General features: G+C 42.0%; 2 protein-coding genes across 23 annotated transcripts in view; one reads left to right on the top strand and one right to left on the bottom strand.

The window, feature by feature from the left end:
• The window catches only part of LOC135492237 (myotubularin-related protein 13-like), a 101,904-nt gene extending 97,233 nt beyond the window's left edge, over nt 1-4,671 (bottom strand). For all 20 annotated transcript variants that reach the window (XM_064778570.1, XM_064778564.1, XM_064778550.1 and 17 more), the window contains exon 1: nt 4,551-4,671. In XM_064778570.1, coding sequence (XP_064634640.1) covers nt 4,551-4,605 — 55 coding nt within the window. In that variant the 5' untranslated portion in view covers nt 4,606-4,671. The remainder of the gene's footprint in view (nt 1-4,550) is intronic.
• A 427-nt stretch (nt 4,672-5,098) lies between these two features.
• On the top strand, nt 5,099-13,503 carry LOC135492241 (SH3 domain-containing YSC84-like protein 1). Of its 3 annotated transcripts, none has more exons than XM_064778571.1 (9): nt 5,099-5,320; nt 5,743-5,925; nt 6,310-6,423; nt 7,347-7,411; nt 8,188-8,429; nt 9,066-9,267; nt 9,649-9,889; nt 10,560-10,670; nt 11,973-13,503. In XM_064778571.1, the coding sequence occupies exons 2-9, from the start codon at nt 5,811-5,813 to the stop codon at nt 12,083-12,085; spliced, it is 1,203 nt and encodes a 400-aa protein (XP_064634641.1). In that variant the 5' UTR covers nt 5,099-5,320; nt 5,743-5,810; the 3' UTR covers nt 12,086-13,503. The 3 variants fall into 3 exon arrangements, with proteins under 3 accessions (XP_064634641.1, XP_064634644.1, XP_064634643.1); XM_064778574.1 differs by having other exon boundaries at nt 5,099-5,311; XM_064778573.1 differs by lacking the exon at nt 5,099-5,320 and having other exon boundaries at nt 5,588-5,925.
• The last annotated feature ends 5,105 nt before the right edge of the window (nt 13,504-18,608 follow it).

Consider the following 18,608-nt stretch of genomic DNA (forward strand, 5'->3'; position numbering starts at 1 on the left):
AGGACACCACAAGGTTGCACCAGGGGGTGCCAGACTGCAGTCCCCACCAGTCCAAAATATTGCTTGCGATCTATCCCAAAAAGTGTGTTTAGGGTGGTCGTTCATATCTTGCGCGGAATTATCGTAACATCTGGGTGGAGGCTAACAAACTTTGATACTGAAGTCAAGAGGTCCCCTTAGCCCTCGCATGCATACATTCAGTACAGCATACATTCCGCATGTGCAGTATTCTGCATGTTTTACATTTTAAAGCATGTTTAGTACATTCAACATGTACAGCACAAAAACCAAACAGTGTAAATTCATCTTTTGATTGAAGATATGATGAAGTTACCAAAAATCTTTTGAATTTCATCAGCTTTTCAATCATCCCTAATTGCTAGTCTCAAACTGTAGACTAACGTCAAAAATCTTCTGAATTTCATCAGCTTTTCGATCATCCCTAATTGCTAGTCTCAAGCTGTAGACTAACACCAAAAATCTTCTGAATTTCATCAGCTTTTCGATCATCCCTTGCTAGTCTCAAACTGTAGACTAACACCAAAAATCTTCTGAATTTCATCAGCTTTTCGATCATCCCTGATTGCTAGTCTCAAGCTGTAGACTAACACCAAAAATCTTCTGAATTTCATCAGCTTTTCGATCATCCCGGATTGCTAGTCTCAAGCTGTAGACTAACACAACTTGAACCATCCAATGCAACCCAAATCAATATTCTACCATCTAATCAATAGTCATCAATCAGGGGAGGCTGGATGCAGGTAACTGGTTGGAGCATTTTGAGATTCTCCATCATCAGTACCTTCAGTCTTGTAGCTGATTTACTGTAAAGAAGACTCGCAATGTATTTTACGTACATCCGACAGACATTTTTTTTGTGCATGAATTTTTCATCGTCACTAGTGTTTACTCATTACTATATTTACAGAGTTTTCTTCAGAAAGGTACTGAACAAGAAATGATTACAGTCTCTTCTTGAACATCTAACAAAAACATCCAAGGATTTCGAACCGAAAAAGTTCCATTTACTATAATGATATAAGCAGACTGTCGGGTGCCTAGCTGATCAAGGAGGGGGGCACCAGGAAACCACCCTAGGGGGCACCAGGCTGCTGACCCAGCAGCTTGGACTTTTCAGCCTCAAAATGTCTCTTGGGCTAACACATACAACCCACCCCTAAAACTAGTAAAAGTGAGTCTAGGGCTGTCACAATCCACATGTTTTTTCCATCGCAATTGTTCACAAAAAAACTTTACTCAATGTGATCGGCGGATCACCCCAGACCTGCAAGAGTTAAAATAAACAACCATGTCAATGCCTATTATTTTTTTTTAACTATACAGATGAAAATTCCAGTTCTAGTCCTCATCGCATTTGGAAGAACAGATTTATAAGTACCGGAACTTATTCCTAGAAAATGCAACAAGTTCGGATGTACATCTGCCTCAGATTCGGCCAACTGTCATAATAATTTTTTCGCAAAAGTAACGATGCATCCCTGACAAGTACATTTTAACCACTCAAGGTGAGCCTGAGTGCCAAAAACAATGATACTTTAAACCGAGGATCACATCAACAATTACTGTCATTGGCTTCATCTTTAAACTCAGATTGCCTATTGACCTTGATTGTGGATCATTCATTGCAACATGCGGAAAGACAAAGGGACCATCTCAACAAACACTGGTGCTTACAAATAGCAGTCCACTGTCTACAGCATAATTTGGGAGGGACACCCCCTGCTCTCTGTTTTTTCATTTGCGCATCACATTTGCACCAAAAATTGGGACTTTTTTGAATAACTTGATATTTTTTGTATATGTTGTCATGATAAACTTCTGAATTGATTGACCACCTCATGATAATGGTCTATGCAAAGATGATAGATTGGACCATTTTCAAGGCCAAGAAACCGCAAAATACTTCAGGGGGGTTTTAAACCCCTCTAAAAAATTTGAAGTAATTTTGGTCACCCTCATTAGCACACACAACATTTTTTAACTGTGTGTGTTTGGGGTAATTGGGATGCCTGAAATGATTCCCCATATTACCCCCTCACCTTCAGAAAAAGAGACTACATCATTTTTTCTTCTTCTAATTCATTTTCCAGATTGACAAACCCTCCCTGTACAATACTGGTGTATGTTTTTTGGCACCAGCACATTTTGAGATGGTCCCCAACTACCTCTTATGCTGTAATTATATGTACACAAGGAAATACACGGATGAGCACTTGTCCCGGTAATTCAAATATAATTGACTGCCAGCATCAGGACACCCTGACAATGAGGGGGAATTATCTTTAGTGGAGTATGACTGGAGAATAGCATGCAATTCGGATGATGTGCTACATGTAAAATAAAACAAAAGCCATGATGTACACGTACAGTAGAACCTCTCTAAAAGGACACCCTGGGCCTTGGGACTACTATTTTCACCCCTACTGAAAAGGCCAGCCAACTTTCGCATATAATGAGACACTCTTTACTTCCTAACTCCTACCTCTGATGCCAATGAATGCCATGCGCCTGGCGAGAAGGCAGTTTGTACCCTATATTTAACTAGGTGGCGGCTAACCAACCGGCCGCATCGGAAAGAGGTTACCATCAGACCTCGAACCTTCGACCTTACGTTCACGAGGCGAACGCCTTCACCACAAGGCCATTGCGATCGGTATATGAGTAAGACAACATCGCAGGAATCGTGTATGGTTTGCATTGCGCAAATATGGCAAAATAACACTCCCTTCTCAGTGTCTGAATCTGACCATAGATTTCTCAGATGGTCAGCCACACGATCGTCCACTTTATTTTTTTTCATTCAATCAATGTGCTAATTAAATCTGCAAATCATTGGCACACAATTTGAAATATCTTTACTTTACATGCACATGTATCTACTACTCTTACAATTACAGTGAAACCTCCCTTAGCAGACACCTCCCTATAAACAACAACTTCTCTATCAAAGACACTAGTTTTGGTCCCTAAGTGGTAGCTTCCGTTCAATTTCACCTCTTTAATCAGGACAACTCACTAATCAGGACAGTACTCGTCAGTCCTTAGGGTGTCCTTAATCAAATAGAGAGGTTCTACTGTACTTGTACTTCCTCTTACAATTACAAATACCTTGTTTGTTGAGAAAAAGAACCCAATATGACAGTGACTACTCTGACCCTGACACACATTTGAAGATTCCGATTATTAAAGTAACTATTGAAATAATTACACCCAATTACAATAGATTCAATGCATTGTGTTCCTCGTCATTGCTGAAGGTAATTACAATTATAAAAAATCTGTACATTATACCAACCATTAGGCTTTGGCAAGGAGGGTCTGGAATATTGCACAAAATAATGTCCGACGGCAGGATTCCCACAGGGGACATCCACCTACCCTACAGTCACTGCCTGACTGGATACATAACGTAGTATACTACAGTTTATTATGATGATGTGACACTGACAGTGACCAACAGACTGAGGTAACACTTGACATAGACAAGAGCTGAGACAGCACCGGCCAGTGGTGGCTGTTCACAGCCAAAACATGAAAACACACCAGAACGTAGAATTTCACAGAAGGTTGTTTGGGGGCTGATCAGTCATACATTTCACCTGGAACTAAGGATCACAGTGGCTTATTTCAATATTTGTCCGAAGTTTGCTCAGGTCTTCTGACATGTTCTGAGTTTGCGTATTTGTTTTGGCCCTGGTCCCTGCTTTGTCTTTGTTGAAGAGGTCCATAGCTGACATCACTTCTGTCAGAGGAAGTCGCATGAAAAAAAACTTGATAGGCGCAACGAACTAACAAACATGAGATATGCCACCACACTGTCGTTTGTTAGTCGCTGACGCTGGTTTATTGTGGCCATACATCACTACCTGCTGCTGCGGCCTGGTGCGATGTAAAATGACGTTGCACGATATAGATACCCTCAAAACCTGGCGGAGGAAGTCACTGCTGGCCACAACGAACAGACAGCAGTGACTTCCTCCGACTGGTGTGTTGGCCTAAGATTTAAGTGACTTTTGTTGTGTTGCATGTTCGATCTTGTGCATAATATCGCCAATTTTTGATAGGAATTAACGTCACGATGACGTAAATGGCAATATTACACACGAAGTGGCAATACAACAATATCGTGCAATGTTTCAACTTTACAACATCTGATCCGAGACGGCAGTCAGAAGATGAAGACAAGATAATTTTCCTATAGGCCCTAACCAGAAAAGACATCAAAAATGAGGAAACCATGCACATTTTTTAAGCAATGAGTCAATTAACCAGAAAAAACGCAGCAAATAAACTCACTGTTGTAGGTCAAAAACTGTTGATGAGGTACTTTCTGAAAGATTTCAGGGTTTCTTGTCCATGATGATGTACAAAAATGCATAATGTAGTGTATTGATGTACATGAAGCATTGCAAATGTACAGTGTCTGGATTCTCGAATTTTGGCAACCTCAGAAAATCGGCAGTGTTTGGGGTCGGATTTTACAGAGGATAAGCGGAATATCGGAAAACTGGATGTTCCAATGTACTTACTTTCTTTTTCATGGTCAAAACCTACGACCATGAAGTAGTCAGCCAAGCGGGACATGATATAATTCTCCTGTTTTCCCGTCTAGGGTACTCCAATCAAATTTTCAGGAGCCATCTTACAAACTTAAACCAGTCGTCTGCGCGGGTGCTCTGCGCATCTTCGAGACTGCTGCCATCTTTCCGTAGAAAAGTAACTGAAGTCACGCCCAGTTGTTTATCTGTTCCCCGCGAGACGTCAGCACCGTAGGATCTAATTCATCAATTAGACATAGTTCACATCTCTTGATTATGGTGGTCCTTGTTGGTGACAAGTAGGTGAGACAACACGTTTTATCATGGTGGTGAAGACAAAGAAGTTGACACAACCTGTCTTGATTATGGTGGTGATCAAATTCTGTCGTTTCCTGAACACTTAATTGTGCACGTGCTTTTATTTACAATTATTTCTATTTAAAGAAACACCAAGCCAATCAGAAATCGTGTTAACAAATTTGGTACTACAATGTTCAGCTAGCAGGAAATTTCGAAAATGGCTGTAAAAGGAAATTGTGAAATATTTTCAGGTTTTAAAACACACATTTTGTCATCCTGAGAATTAGGTGTTACTTCTGACGTGCAGTAACACCACATGTGCAGTCATTCTTGTGTCCTAGTTTTTATTTCCTTACAAGATTTTACTTGATGCCTTGGCGAATGATAATTGTCGACATTGGTTCCAACTTCCTGCATTAGTGTCTACACTGCAGACTGCAGTGAGTGTAACTGTAAGTCCAGTAAGTTTTCAAGTTGAATGATCATTACCTACGACAATTTGACAAAGTCACAAACCAGGGCCCAAAAACAGATGCTCACACTCAGAACATGTCAGAAGGCCTAAGCAAATTTCGGACAATGCCATTTTCGCATTTGCCACTGCGACCCTTTAACTTGTTCTGGCCAGGTGAGACGCATGACTCATTGTCATTGTCAACTGCTTGAAGGCTGAACTGGTCGCCAGGGGGGCCCAAGTCCAAAATAACTTCCTCATCCTGATCATGGACTCGCCATGGGATTCACTTGACTCCACCAATGTAAAGAACTTTTAGGCCCTGACTTGGCTCTTACCCAGAACACCTGTAGACTTTGATTCAACTCTAGTTACTCAACTTACTGTCTTGAGAAAAGAGGTTTTGAAATAATTTTGATTTCTTTTCAGTTATAAATTCTACAGGCTTTGACACTTTGAACACTTACCAATGACACTTTGATATCGGTGTCATCAAGATGGTGAATACACCAATTCCAAGTAGCGTCAAATCGGAGGCCAAAAAGGCAGCCAAGATCTTGCAGGATTTCACTTTCCCAAGTGCAAAGACAGGACCAGACAAAATCATTCCAGGTGAAGATCGTTCATAAATTGACTTGCCACTACAGTTATGCACCAATTGGGTTTAGTGGCCCAGTGAATCCGACTTCGGCGAGAGGCTGAGTCCACGCAAGCTACTCCTGTTTTTCACTTGGTGGGGTCTTAAACCTGCCCTGGCATAGATACCAGATACAAGGAACCTTGGTTTTAAGTCTCATTCGAAGGACGGTGAAGAGCCAGGAATTTTGGTTCCTCATGTTCCTTGAAAGCCACACTCTGGTTCATCCAGGAATACAATCCATTCCAGGCATCGAAGCCCGGCCCTTTTGCATGGTAGCTAGCATTATTAACCACTAGGCTATGAAACTCCCCCAGGACATTGTCTTACGACTCCTTATTCTTATTTCTCTGTTTCAGTATCATTGATCTTGAAAGCAAAGGGTCTTGCCATTCTGTCCGTTTTTAAGCTCGGTTTCCTTGTGACTGCAAGAGGAGGAAGTGGAATTGTCATCGCTAAACTTAATGATGGATGTAAGTACCATGTTATCACCTTCAGCGCCGAATCATGTAGATCTACGCGGCCCAAATTCCCCCTCTTTGTGCTGGTTATCGGAGTCGCTTGGACCATCGCCATCTTCAGGGCAAGGTAGGAACTACATGGCCCAAATCCCCTCTTTGAGCTGGTTATCGGAGTCTCGGACTTCATGAAAGAACTACACCATCGCCATCTTCAGGGCAAGGTAGGAACTACGTGGCCCAAATCCCCCTCTGAGCTGGTTATCGGAGTATCATCGACTTCATGAAAGAACTACGCCATCTTCAGGGCAAGGTAGGAACTATGTGGCCCAAATCTCCTCTTTGAGCTGGTTATCGGAGTCTCATGGACTTCATGAACTACGCCTTCGTCATCTTCAGGGCAAGTCAGGAACTGAAAAGACCAAACCATTGAATAACAAAATAAATCTGTTCCGACACCAGGAATTTTAAGGGGGTCAAGGGTGTTGGAAAAGAGGGTCATTTTGGTCATTTTTGGTCATTTTTCAACCAAAAAATAAAATATAGTAAAGGAATGTAGCTAACATAACTCTATTGATTCAAGAAGACCTTGTCTTGGAGAAGTTACTGCAAAAGACCTTATGCAGCCATCTCTTATACTTTTTTTTCTGGGGGTCTGAAAAGGGGGTGTTGGGGGGTGAAACACCGGCGTTGAAGGTGTCAAGCCTGACAATGTTTATGCTTTTATAAAGTTCAACAACCATTTTTGATTATAAACTGTCAGCATAGATATATTAATTTTCACAAGAGTTATACAGTGGAACCTCCTTTAGCGTACACCTCTCTATTAAGGACACCCTCTCTATTAAGGACAGCACTTTTCAGTCTCGAGGGGATGTCCTTAATAGAGAGGTTCTACTGCACAAGTATTATCACTAGTTATGTGCTCTTTTTTCTAGCATGGTCACCGCCGTCAGCCATTGGGCTTGCTGGACTTGGAGGTGGATTCGAAATTGGAGCCGAGGTATTTATCATTCAGTCAGTTGTTAGCGTCCACAGATGTACTTGAGTATTTGCTTGCTTGCCCTGGCATACATAGACCATGACGAAATACCGCAAGGGACCACGATGCATTTAGCATTCATTTAGTACAGTGAGACCACCCTTGGCAGACACCTCCCTGTTAAGGATGCCCTCTCAATTAGGGACACTAGTTTAGGTCCCAAATTGGTTGTTTCCATTCAATTTGACCTCTTTGATCAGGATACCTCTCTATTAAGGACACTTGTCAGTCCAGAGGGTGTCCCTAATAGAGAATTTCTGATGTACATACCCAACATATTAAGGGGAGAGGGCATTTGTAAATTTGAGGTCGATTTTCCTGAACGTGTTGGGCATGAGATTGAAAATATGATTTGATCGTTTTCATTTACTATAAATGTCACTTAATAGTATGAAAAGTAAAGATATTCAGGTTAGAATTAACAGTCAATTTATTTTTACATTATCAAATTACATTTGTACAAAAAAACTGATTTCATTGAAAATTTTATCAAGTATGACTTAACGCATAGCCATCTGATTATCATAATCGATAACTGGAGTACTGATCATGATGCCAAAACAAAGTCGATTTAACAATTTTGATTGCATATTTCTCCAAAATGCCTCAAAATGCTTTGTTATTATCGATGCATTTGCGACCTACAGCTTAACACAGCAGCTGCAACTGTGGCAAACTTGAGTTTCTGAATATAGGCCGCCAAGAAACGTCAATAACTTTTCCCGATGTCCCTTTAGGTAACAGATTTCGTCATCATTCTCAACACCCAATCAGCAGTTGACGCTTTTTCGAAAGGCGGCAACCTCACCCTTGGAGGAAACTTCACGGTCGCTGCAGGACCGTTGGGTCGTAATGTTGAGGCTGACGTATCTGTGAAAAGTCCCGCCGCAATTTATTCCTACTCGAAGACGAAGGGCCTATTCGCTGGGATCTCGATCGAGGGAAGTGGCTTGATTGAGAGGAAGGATGCAAATAAGAAGTAAGTTTGGCTAAGTTACCGTCATTCACTTAAAGGCCTACGCCGTTCGTTGAAAATGTTGAATTTGTAATTGAATTTGAAAATTTGCAATTTCATTAAATACATACTAAATTTAAATTTGAGCGTTGCCTTTCTGTAGACTGATATACAAATACTATAAGTAAAAAGTTTCTACAAATTCGTATTCAAAATAACTGCACTACGGCATCGTGTATTAGTGGATTTCTATCTGACTGGACTACAAGTAATTATGAACAGTGAACCCCTTTAAAACCGAGGTTCCTTGTATCTGGCGTCTATGCCATGGCCGGTTAAAGACCCCACCAAGTGAAAATTGTGAGTAGCTTGCGTGGACTCAACCTCTCGCCGAAGTCGAATTCACTAGGCCACGAAACCCAATTGGCGCATAACCGTAGTGGCACGCATAAACGCTCATCCCGCCTTGGAGGAGGAATACTCCCTGGAGAAAATCACCTCCAAGTGCAGAGCAAACTCTGAAGAAGAAGATTAGGAACATGGACAAACTGAGAGAGGTCTAATGTTGTTCAAATATTACAATGTATTTCAAAAGAAAACATCAAAACATCGCTTTGACTAAAAATGTTGCAATAAAGGTCCTGTTATATTTTTCCACAGATTCTATGGTGAAGACGTCAGGGCCTTTCAGATCCTCCAAGGCCTGGTAGACAGACCTCCCGGTTGTGATCCATTGTATAACGTCCTTGAAAAACAGGCGGAAATTGCTGCCGGGATCGTTGCCGATAAAGTCAAGAAGAAAGCTGAGGAAACTGCGCGCAAGTCTTCCGAGTCTGGCTTTCTGTCGAGGTTTGACTTTAAGGTAAGAAAGTACTCGGGGAACTTTTAGACCAAGAATAAACAGAAACTGCTTTTGTGTGCAGTGACATGTTCGTCATTCCAGTGGTCTCGGTAAAGCAAAAATGTTTTCCTGAGCTCAGGCTGCAGCGCAATTGGTAGGCTGCTGTGGCTCAAATGTTACGTCCTGAATCACTTCATATCATATTCATGCCCTCATGATCCTCATGCCCTCATGCCCTCGTGATCCTCATGCCCTCATGATCCTCATGCCCTCATGTATCCTCATGCCCTCATGATCCTCATGCCCCCATGATCCTTATGCCCTCATGATCCTCATGCCCTCATAATCCTCATGCCCTCATGATCCTCATGCCCTCATGCCCTCATGATCCTCCATTTTCAGAATGCTAGTTTCGGTGGCTCAAAAAAAAGAAAGAGTTCAACGCACTCCCTCCGCGATCGTTCTCCGCCGACGCCAGATGAACGTAGACGGCCGTCCTACGATGTCGATCGCGTTGTTACCAAACCAGCTAATACCCGTGGACGATCCTTGGGAACCAATTCAAGTGGAAAATCGTTTTCTGTCTACGACACACGAGGCGCGAAACCAAAAATCAAATCCACCCAAAGTTTCAAACGTCCAGGTAATGAAACCGCTGTTGTCACCCTAAGTACCCAGTTTTCGGCGTCAGAACTTTACGGCAAATAACTTTGGAGGCGGTCGTAGAATTTTTTACTTGCACTTCAGCCAGCTGACCCACTTTTGTGACCTACTTAAAAACTATAAGCTTTAAGATAGTCATATTTGGTGTCAAGTTGTACCTTATGAAATGTTTGCTTGAAGTGTACAGCTTGATTCTACTGCTTCTTTCAGTTCCACTTGTACACCCTGCTGAGCTGACTACCCGTTATGGATTTGCGGATTTTGTACGGATTTTAGCCAAAGAACAACAGTCAGCAGGGTTTCCGCCAGAGGGGGGATGGGGGGATTCATCCCCCTGAAATATTTCAAGGGGGGTATCCCCCCCTTAATTTTGGGCACTAAAGTTTGTCATACTGTCAAATGAGTAATTTTCATGATTTGATATGTAAAATAAGAGCATTTGGGAGCCAACTGTAGCGGTTTTAGGGCCAAAAACCGTCTCAGGAGGGGTCATATACCCTTTTTAAGAAAAAAAAAATTTTTTTTGCTCCCTCAAATTTAATCCTGGCGGAAACCCTGGTCAGTGAAATGAACAACCAGTGCGACATGCGCCTGGTTTAACTGTCACATATTGCAAAAACAATACCAATGCTTTATTTGTTGTCTTTCAGCCCCGAAGTCCCACATTGATCCCTGGGCTAGTGCCAAACAAAAGATAAACAAAGTCCGAGCCCTTCATAATTATACTGCTGATCTGCCGTGTGATTTATCCTTCAATAGCGGTAAGATCAATTTCAAAAATTGGTTTTTAGCTCAGCTGACAAGCTGAGCTATTCATATGAGTAAATGGTAGAATGAATGTCCGTTTGTCTGTCTGTCTGTCTGTCTGTCTGTCTGTCCGTTAAACAGGCACGTTTCAAAAGTATGGCGGATAGGCGATAGATTTTCCCTATAAGCCATTTAGACCCTTCAGGACTCCTGAATAGACCAAGTGTGGGTCCGGCAGGATTAACAGTTTGGCCACCAGGGGGCAAAAAGCCTAAATCACAAAACAATTTTTTGGCGCTTTATTCAAGCAGATAGAAGCTTGAAATAAAGTTGAAAAGGACCGCATGCATGTAGGTCTTGAAACTACTAAGAGTAGTTTTGATTGATACTACCAGTTGGCGTTACTGAGCCAAAATCTGTGTTGACCTAGTTTAAGCTTGATTTGAATTTCCCGCTCTTGTATGACTCTGAAGGTTGTGGGTTCCAATCCCACTTCGGGTCAATTTTTTTTTTTTTTTAATTTTTACTTTTTTCACTTGTAAATACATTTTCTTTACTTTTTTGAATAATTTGGTGGGCGGCCATCTTGGTTTTTTTTCTATTTTAAAGCCTTTGCTGTATCCAGAGTGACATGAATTTTATGGTTGGTGTACAATAAGTCTCCTTTACATGATATCACATGGGCTTTCTATTTGACCTACTTTTCAAGGTCAGCCTGGCTCAGGCACTTAGATTTGACTAATAAGTGGCATATTTGTCACCATTTAAAAGTCTTTTTACTTTGGTATGTTTGCCTGATATATTGACAAAACTGAGGTTGAAAGAGATCTATCGGGTACTTTCCATGTTCATATATTTCAGCTGAGCGCCAGGCCCTTGGGCCTCTTGTTAGTTTTGTTATCATGTGAAATATCACATGATTCTCTTAAAGGGGGACTACATGCAGGAGCAGGGGGTTAAATTGGCCATCTTCAGGTGACTAATACGCACAGTGAGGACACTGGGTCTTGTTTGATTCACCACTAGATAGGGTAGGATGGGGTAATTGTAGCCCCTGTTTAATTGTAGCCCCTGCATTGTTTGATTCATGGGGATATAAATCAATATCATAGGCAGGGGCTACAATTACCCCAGTTTTGACGTATTTTGAGATGAGAGAGACCCCTTCGCGCGTTATATCGCCATTTACAACATGACGGTAATTGACATTAAAAAGTGGCGATATTACACACAATCTTTCCAGGACGTGGTGATTTGAAATAACGTTAGAGATTTGTCTTTGGGCTAGCTGTTGGAATTTCCCTTTCTGATTTCAGGTGACGTTATCGTCGTCTTGACGATGACAGAGAAGCAGGACGATTGGTGGGAAGGTGAAGTCCACGGAAAGAGGGGAATATTCCCAGCGAACTTCACAATGGTCATAAAGTGATTAAAGGGGGAAGAAAGGCAGGAGCATGGGGTTAAATTCACCACCTTTGGGTGACTAATATACACAGTAAGGGCACTTGGTCATGTTGGATTCAGCACTATATATATTCCTCATACAAACGTGAAAGATGTTGACATACTGCGAGATGGGAGAGACCCCTATTGGTACTTTCGTGTAACTTAATCTTGCCTACCTAACTGGCGTATATTGCCATGGTGTTATTTCACGCTGCATGGCCCATGGACAAAGGCCTTGTGCACACACATAAAATGCTAATGAGGTGTAGACAGTTAGTGGTTCGAAGAAGAAATAAGTAGGCCTACAGTAGAACCTCTCTATCAAGGACACCCCTGGTACTTACAAACGGTGTCCTTAATAGAGCGGTGTCCTGATTGCAGAGGTCAAATCCAATGGAAGTGACCTATTTGGAACCAAATGCATTGTCCCTATTAGAGGTGTCCTTATTAGAGAGGTGTCCGCTAAGGGAGGTTCCACTGTACCTGACAATAGGATATCCCATATTTGGTGAAAAAGTCAGGAGGTCTGCCCCAGTTTTTTGACAAGTGCTGTCAAAGTGTCGAGTGTCTGACTGGTAGGGGGGCCGAGTTTATATCGACCGCTGCATTACCTGAAGTATTATCCCATTCTCTAGATTAATTATTTCAGAGACGTGAACAACTATAGCCTAAATATTGTACAAAATGTCCATATAATAATTATTTATGCAAGACAATTTTACAGACAGCTGAATCCCTTGGTCTTATACTCTGCTTAAAGTGATACTATGATGTGATTTACAACTTTGCGGAAATACGTCCGTTTTTTATTGTTGATCACAAATGTAAAGCTCAAATTTTCCATTTTTGATTAGATATATCATAAAATCGCTGTTTTAATCGAATGTAAACCACCGCGACCACGAAAATGTTCATGTTGTGACGTCATCAACGAAAACGTCGTCGGCGTAGCGCAACTTCAACGGCATCGAAGCGAGCCGTCTGGGCGGGATTAAAACCATCAATTTCTAGAAAATGTGCATTTCGATTCGAAAACCTTACCGATTTATGAGAAAGTGACGTAGTCATTTGTCAAAAACAGCTAAAACATTATACGGTGAAATTTGACACGAGTTACCCATTAAATATAAATGTATGGTATCAAGAATAAATAAAGTCTTTATCAATTCATGATGGTATAAACAGCCCTAAATCTTGATAAAGATGCAAAAACCTTGATGGTCAAGAAGGTTTTTCTCGGCATGAGAAAGAATATAGAAATTGCGAAATGAAATGTATGCTTATAGACAATGTAAGTCCAAGCTTTTGAGCTATTATATATATGTATATATGTTTGTTTATTTCGTACAAAATTACATGTAATATAAACAAAATGAAATAAAACATTATTTCTGTGATAAATATTTCATTTTCGTTTGCTTACTTGGGGTCCAGAGACAATGCACATGCAGACACAACACAGCTTCAGCTTCAAGGATGGGTTACCATGGACATGTCCAGGGGCAGAGTTGGCATTCACTGGGTACCTGGGAATCGCCACTGGGAGCCCAGTGTGGATGATGGGTTACCTTGAAAACAACCTTTGGATTCCGAGACCCAATTTCCTAATCTGATTTCTGCCGTATTTCCTTACTCCACTTCCTTATTTAGTCCTCCTCGTGCCTAAGGCTTCAATTTTCAATCTCCACCCTGTCTGGTGGGCAGCCTGTCTGTGGACGTTTCCCCAGGTCAGACCAGGTTGCCTCGTCTCCTTTTCTACTGAACAGCACCAGGTCTCTTTTCCCGTCGTCTGTCCAATGGAGTGCTATCCTTGGAGTGTGCCAGGTGGCATTCAGCACACATGCCCCAGGCACCTCCAGCAACGTCTTTGAACCATTTTGGCGATTGGTGGGCACCCTGTTCTTGGAGTCTACGTTGCTGATCCTGTTTGGCCAAATGGAGTGCTATCCTTGGAGTGTGCCAGGTGGCATTCGGCACACATGTCCCAGGCACCTCCAGCAACGTCTTTGAACCATTTTGGCGATTGGTGGGCACCCTGTTCTTGGAGCGAGTCTACGTTGCTGATCCTGTTTGGCCAAATGGAGTGCTATCCTTGGAGTGTGCCAGGTGGCATTCGGCACACATGTCCCAGGCACCTCCAGCAACGTCTTTGAACCATTTTGGCGATTGGTGGGCACCCTGTTCTTGGAGCGAGTCTACGTTGCTGATCCTGTTTGGCCAAATGGAGTGCTATCCTTGGAGTGTGCCAGGTGGCATTCAGCACACATGCCCCAGGCACCTCCAGCAACGTCTTTGAACCATTTTGGCGATTGGTGGGCACCCTGTTCTTGGAGCGAGTCTATGTTGCTGATCCTGTTTGGCCAAATGGAGTGCTATCCTTGGAGTGTGCCAGGTGGCATTCGGCACACATGTCCCAGGCACCTCCAGCAACGTCTTTGAACCATTTTGGCGATTGGTGGGCACCCTGTTCTTTGGAGCAAGTCTACATTGCTGATCCTGTTGTGCCAAAAGATCCTGTAGATTTTGCCCAACTGGGTGAACTAATTCCTCCAAAGTGTCAAGCACATTATCCAAGACAAGGGACTTGGCCCTCCGTGGTCAAGCATGATAAGCAACCAGGGATAGGGTTCCAGTCCGATCATCGTCCAAAATGGCAAGAATCTATGGGTCAACCTTTGTATTGCAAGACGAGAGACCTGGTTCAAATATGATTTCCGGCACAACTGGTGCGAACCCATACAGGTCCAACCTTGACATTCAAATACAAATTTCTAACTTCCAATGACGTAGGCCTTTAAGAAATTTCATCAACAGAACAAAACAAAGACATAATTTAGTTATCGAGTCACATATATAATTTAAAGAGAATAATACAGAGATCTAAATGTTCCGACCAGATATATACAAGCTTTTATGTTACAAGTATTTCTAAACGTGATTTAACAAATAAAATGGTATCTTTAAGCAGTATGGGGTGCGACCTATGGGGTGCAACCTATGGGGTGTAACCTATGGGGTGCAGCCTATGGGGTGCAACCTATGGGGTGCAACCTATGGGGTGCAACCTATGGGGTGCAACCTATGGGCCCAGAGTCAAACATCACAAAACAAAGACACCTAACAAACATTTATTTGCATCCATTTCAACTTGATTTTGCAGGGAACTCATATTCCAAGAGGAATACAAATGCATCATAGCCAAAACAAAATTCACTTCAACATTTTTTACACAATTTTTTACATTCGTAGAGTACATCTTTTAAAGGGAAAACTTGTGAGTGGGATTCACCTGGCCAGGTGGGTAATACCTCCGATTGCCACCAGGGGCCGCCACATGTATTATCACACTAAGGCTAATATTACTCTCCCTGATAATGATTTCCACCAGTTTTTGACATGGCTTGTGAATTTCAGACAGGCCGATGGTTACACACCACCTAGTGCATCCTTTACTGCAGTTTAATGAGTTTTCAATTATCCCGTTTGGAGAAGTCATTGTCTTCCAGGAAGCCATTTTTGTATGACAAACCAACATATCTCATGCCAAAGTTGTCCCTTTAAGTGTAAAAGTGAATCTACATTCCATTTGGTGGACACAACTCTTCAGAGGCTGGGTATTTGCGGATGCGAAGGACCCCTTTTAGAAAAAAAGTTATCAAGATTGAGACAGGCCCCGGACCTGAAATACGTTTTCAAAATTGACGACCCTCTCTTTAGAAATCCTGGCGCGGCCTGGGGAAATAACGTTATTTCCTCCTGGCGCCACCTATGATCCTTTTAATCAGTTGAAATGGACACCGTAGAACGTGACATTTTATGCAGTTAGAGTTGTCACAACTGGGCAAAGCGTAGACCGACAAAGACGATATCACCAATGGTGTCAAATACTGTCACCCGAAAAAATTTCTGTTTGCGTTTTAGTTTTGCATTCCGACATAATCGGGAAAATAAACAAGCACAGAACGAAACTTTGTTCAGACATTTAATATGCATTATGGTTCTGGTAGTTCTCCAAAATATATACCTGCAATATGTTAAGTTTTACAGTAAAAGGTTGGGACTGAAAATTATTTAAACTGGCCGCAAACTTTTTCTGGGTTGCAGTATAAAACAATGTTTCGATCTTTCGGATATCGCTAACGCGACAGATGCATTTACCAATTGGATATTTGACCCGTCACAACAAAAGGGGGCGCATGTCGCTCAGAAGATGAGCCTTATTGACACCAGGAGATAATGGAAGAAATCGATTTCACAAAAGGCAGACACTAGTGAAATGAACAACCAGTCGGAGTCTCAACCTGCCAAGCTCAGAGCGACATGCTCTGTTTTAGCTGTGACGAGTCACATGACATTGGTGAAGTCACCGCACGCTGTTTGATACGTCTCTTTGTAACTTCGGTCCCAGATATGATGATGGTGCGGTTTGAGAAGTCTCGCGCAAACCGGATATTACCTAAAAAGCCTATCTCTTTCAATGAAAAGACTGCGTTGCGCTCAACTGCAAATCATGCATAACCAGGTGGTCACGAGGCAGTGTGTTCTTTGAAGGAGATTGCGTTATAGGACTTGTCGGTTACGCATGAGACTTCCCAATCTGTACCATCGTCACATCCGGACCTGAAGTTCCGAATTGACGTATATGGAGCAATGTCTACCGCAAATGTCATAACATCTATGATGCCACACATGGTATCGCCACATAGATACATGTATATTGCACGAGCGGTAAAATCTACCGACCGACTAGCTTCTGGTACCATTACATATAAAAGAGGGTTGTTTGGAAAATCCATTATTGCAACCATTTGATGACATTTAAGAAACCCAAATGCGTTGTAGGTTTCTGATATGAACGAAGCATAATTTACCTTAAAGGGTGAGATAGGAAGGAGCCATTTGGGGCAGATTGAATAAGATCAAGTAACCAATAGGTGGCTCTACTATAGCAGAGTGCATCAAGACTATTTAAGCTTGTAGTGAGAGGATTCAGATGTTCACTCAGACACCAGATCTGGCTCCCTTGCCCCTCTTATAAGTCACTAGGAGACCACCAGTCTGACCCCTGACTACTGCCAAGTCGTATGAACAACACGATGAGGTTGAAACATGCCCCTGCCGGAAGCAACCACGCTGTGAAGGTGTTGATCCAAAGAGGGGGAGCGGGCGCACCAGACAACACCCCTATTCATGAAAAATCTTTGACCGTAAAATTTTGGAACACACCAGGAACTTTGATAATAAATGGAGTGCAGCCCCCTCTTTTTTCTGCACCTTGATCCACCCCTGCTTTGGTGTAGCGAGTTATCAAAACGCACACAAAGCACCGAAAGTTTTTCACCTATTTTTCTGGGTGGTAATCAAGAGGCACAATACTTAAAGGCCTACTAAAAATGATTGACCAAGCAGCTGACTATTTGACTCTGTTTGCAAGCTCTAAATTGCATCATTTAAAGGAGAAGTGGCTAGATAATGCTGGGCCGGTACATAGATTATTCAGCTTCTCGGTAGAGGGAACTCCACATATTCATCAACAGTTTGACACTGCTCCTTTAAATCAATGACAAAACAAGAAAGACACGAGCTCACAGCGCAGACAGAAAGTGTAATAGACTAACATGAGCATATAGCATAAACATGGGGCACACGGAATGGTACATTTTAAGAGGTAGAGCAATTTGACAATATCACAATGGTTCAAGGGTTATATTGACCTACTGACCCTTTTGCTGTGAGCAACGTGCACAGCACGTCATGAAAATGTCCCGTCAGGTACGGATGACGTGAGTAGCACGTCTTTCTTCTATATTATGCTACCAAATGTTCTTGGCCAATAGCGTAACTCGATTCACATCATGTGATTTCAAGTCATCACATCGTATCGGATCCAAAAAAGCAATAACGGATCCAAAAAAATGTCGTAACGGATCCTAAAAGGTTTTAATCCAATCAAAATGAAGTTTACAAATGATCTTGGATGGTCGTCGGTAGTTACGTTTAAGAAACAAATTTGCCATCAATTCAAACACAAGATGGCTGCCACTTCAAGATTTGCAATGGAATTTTGTATCATAAATTTCAATGCTGTTTACATTTTGTATATTTCATTAAAAACAAATTGTTTCATTATTTTCCTTTGGATTGATTTCTTTGCCAAGACATTTGGTTGCATAATATAGCAAATAGTGGATGTTTAAGGTCGTCCAATATGGAATGATCGGACTCCCAAACATCCACTATTTGTATAATAAACAGCATGTCATTTCATCAGTACTGGACTTCACCCTGTCTAAACATGCTCTACCCATTCAGGGAACATTAATTTGAACCAAACACTACAGATGGCAGCATTTTGAATAGCGTTTTCAACTCAGATAGATGTCAGCACTGGCAGCCACTGCACAGCACTTGGTGGTGCTGGCCGAAAGTGGCACCCACAGCAAAAGGGTTAACTGTAACCGGAAATATTTGCCCTGATATTGTAGCTACTATATAGTTTGCGGTTA

The sequence above is a fragment of the Lineus longissimus genome, chromosome 8, assembly GCF_910592395.1.
Source record: "Lineus longissimus chromosome 8, tnLinLong1.2, whole genome shotgun sequence".
Classification (NCBI taxonomy): Eukaryota; Metazoa; Nemertea; class Pilidiophora; order Heteronemertea; family Lineidae; genus Lineus; species Lineus longissimus.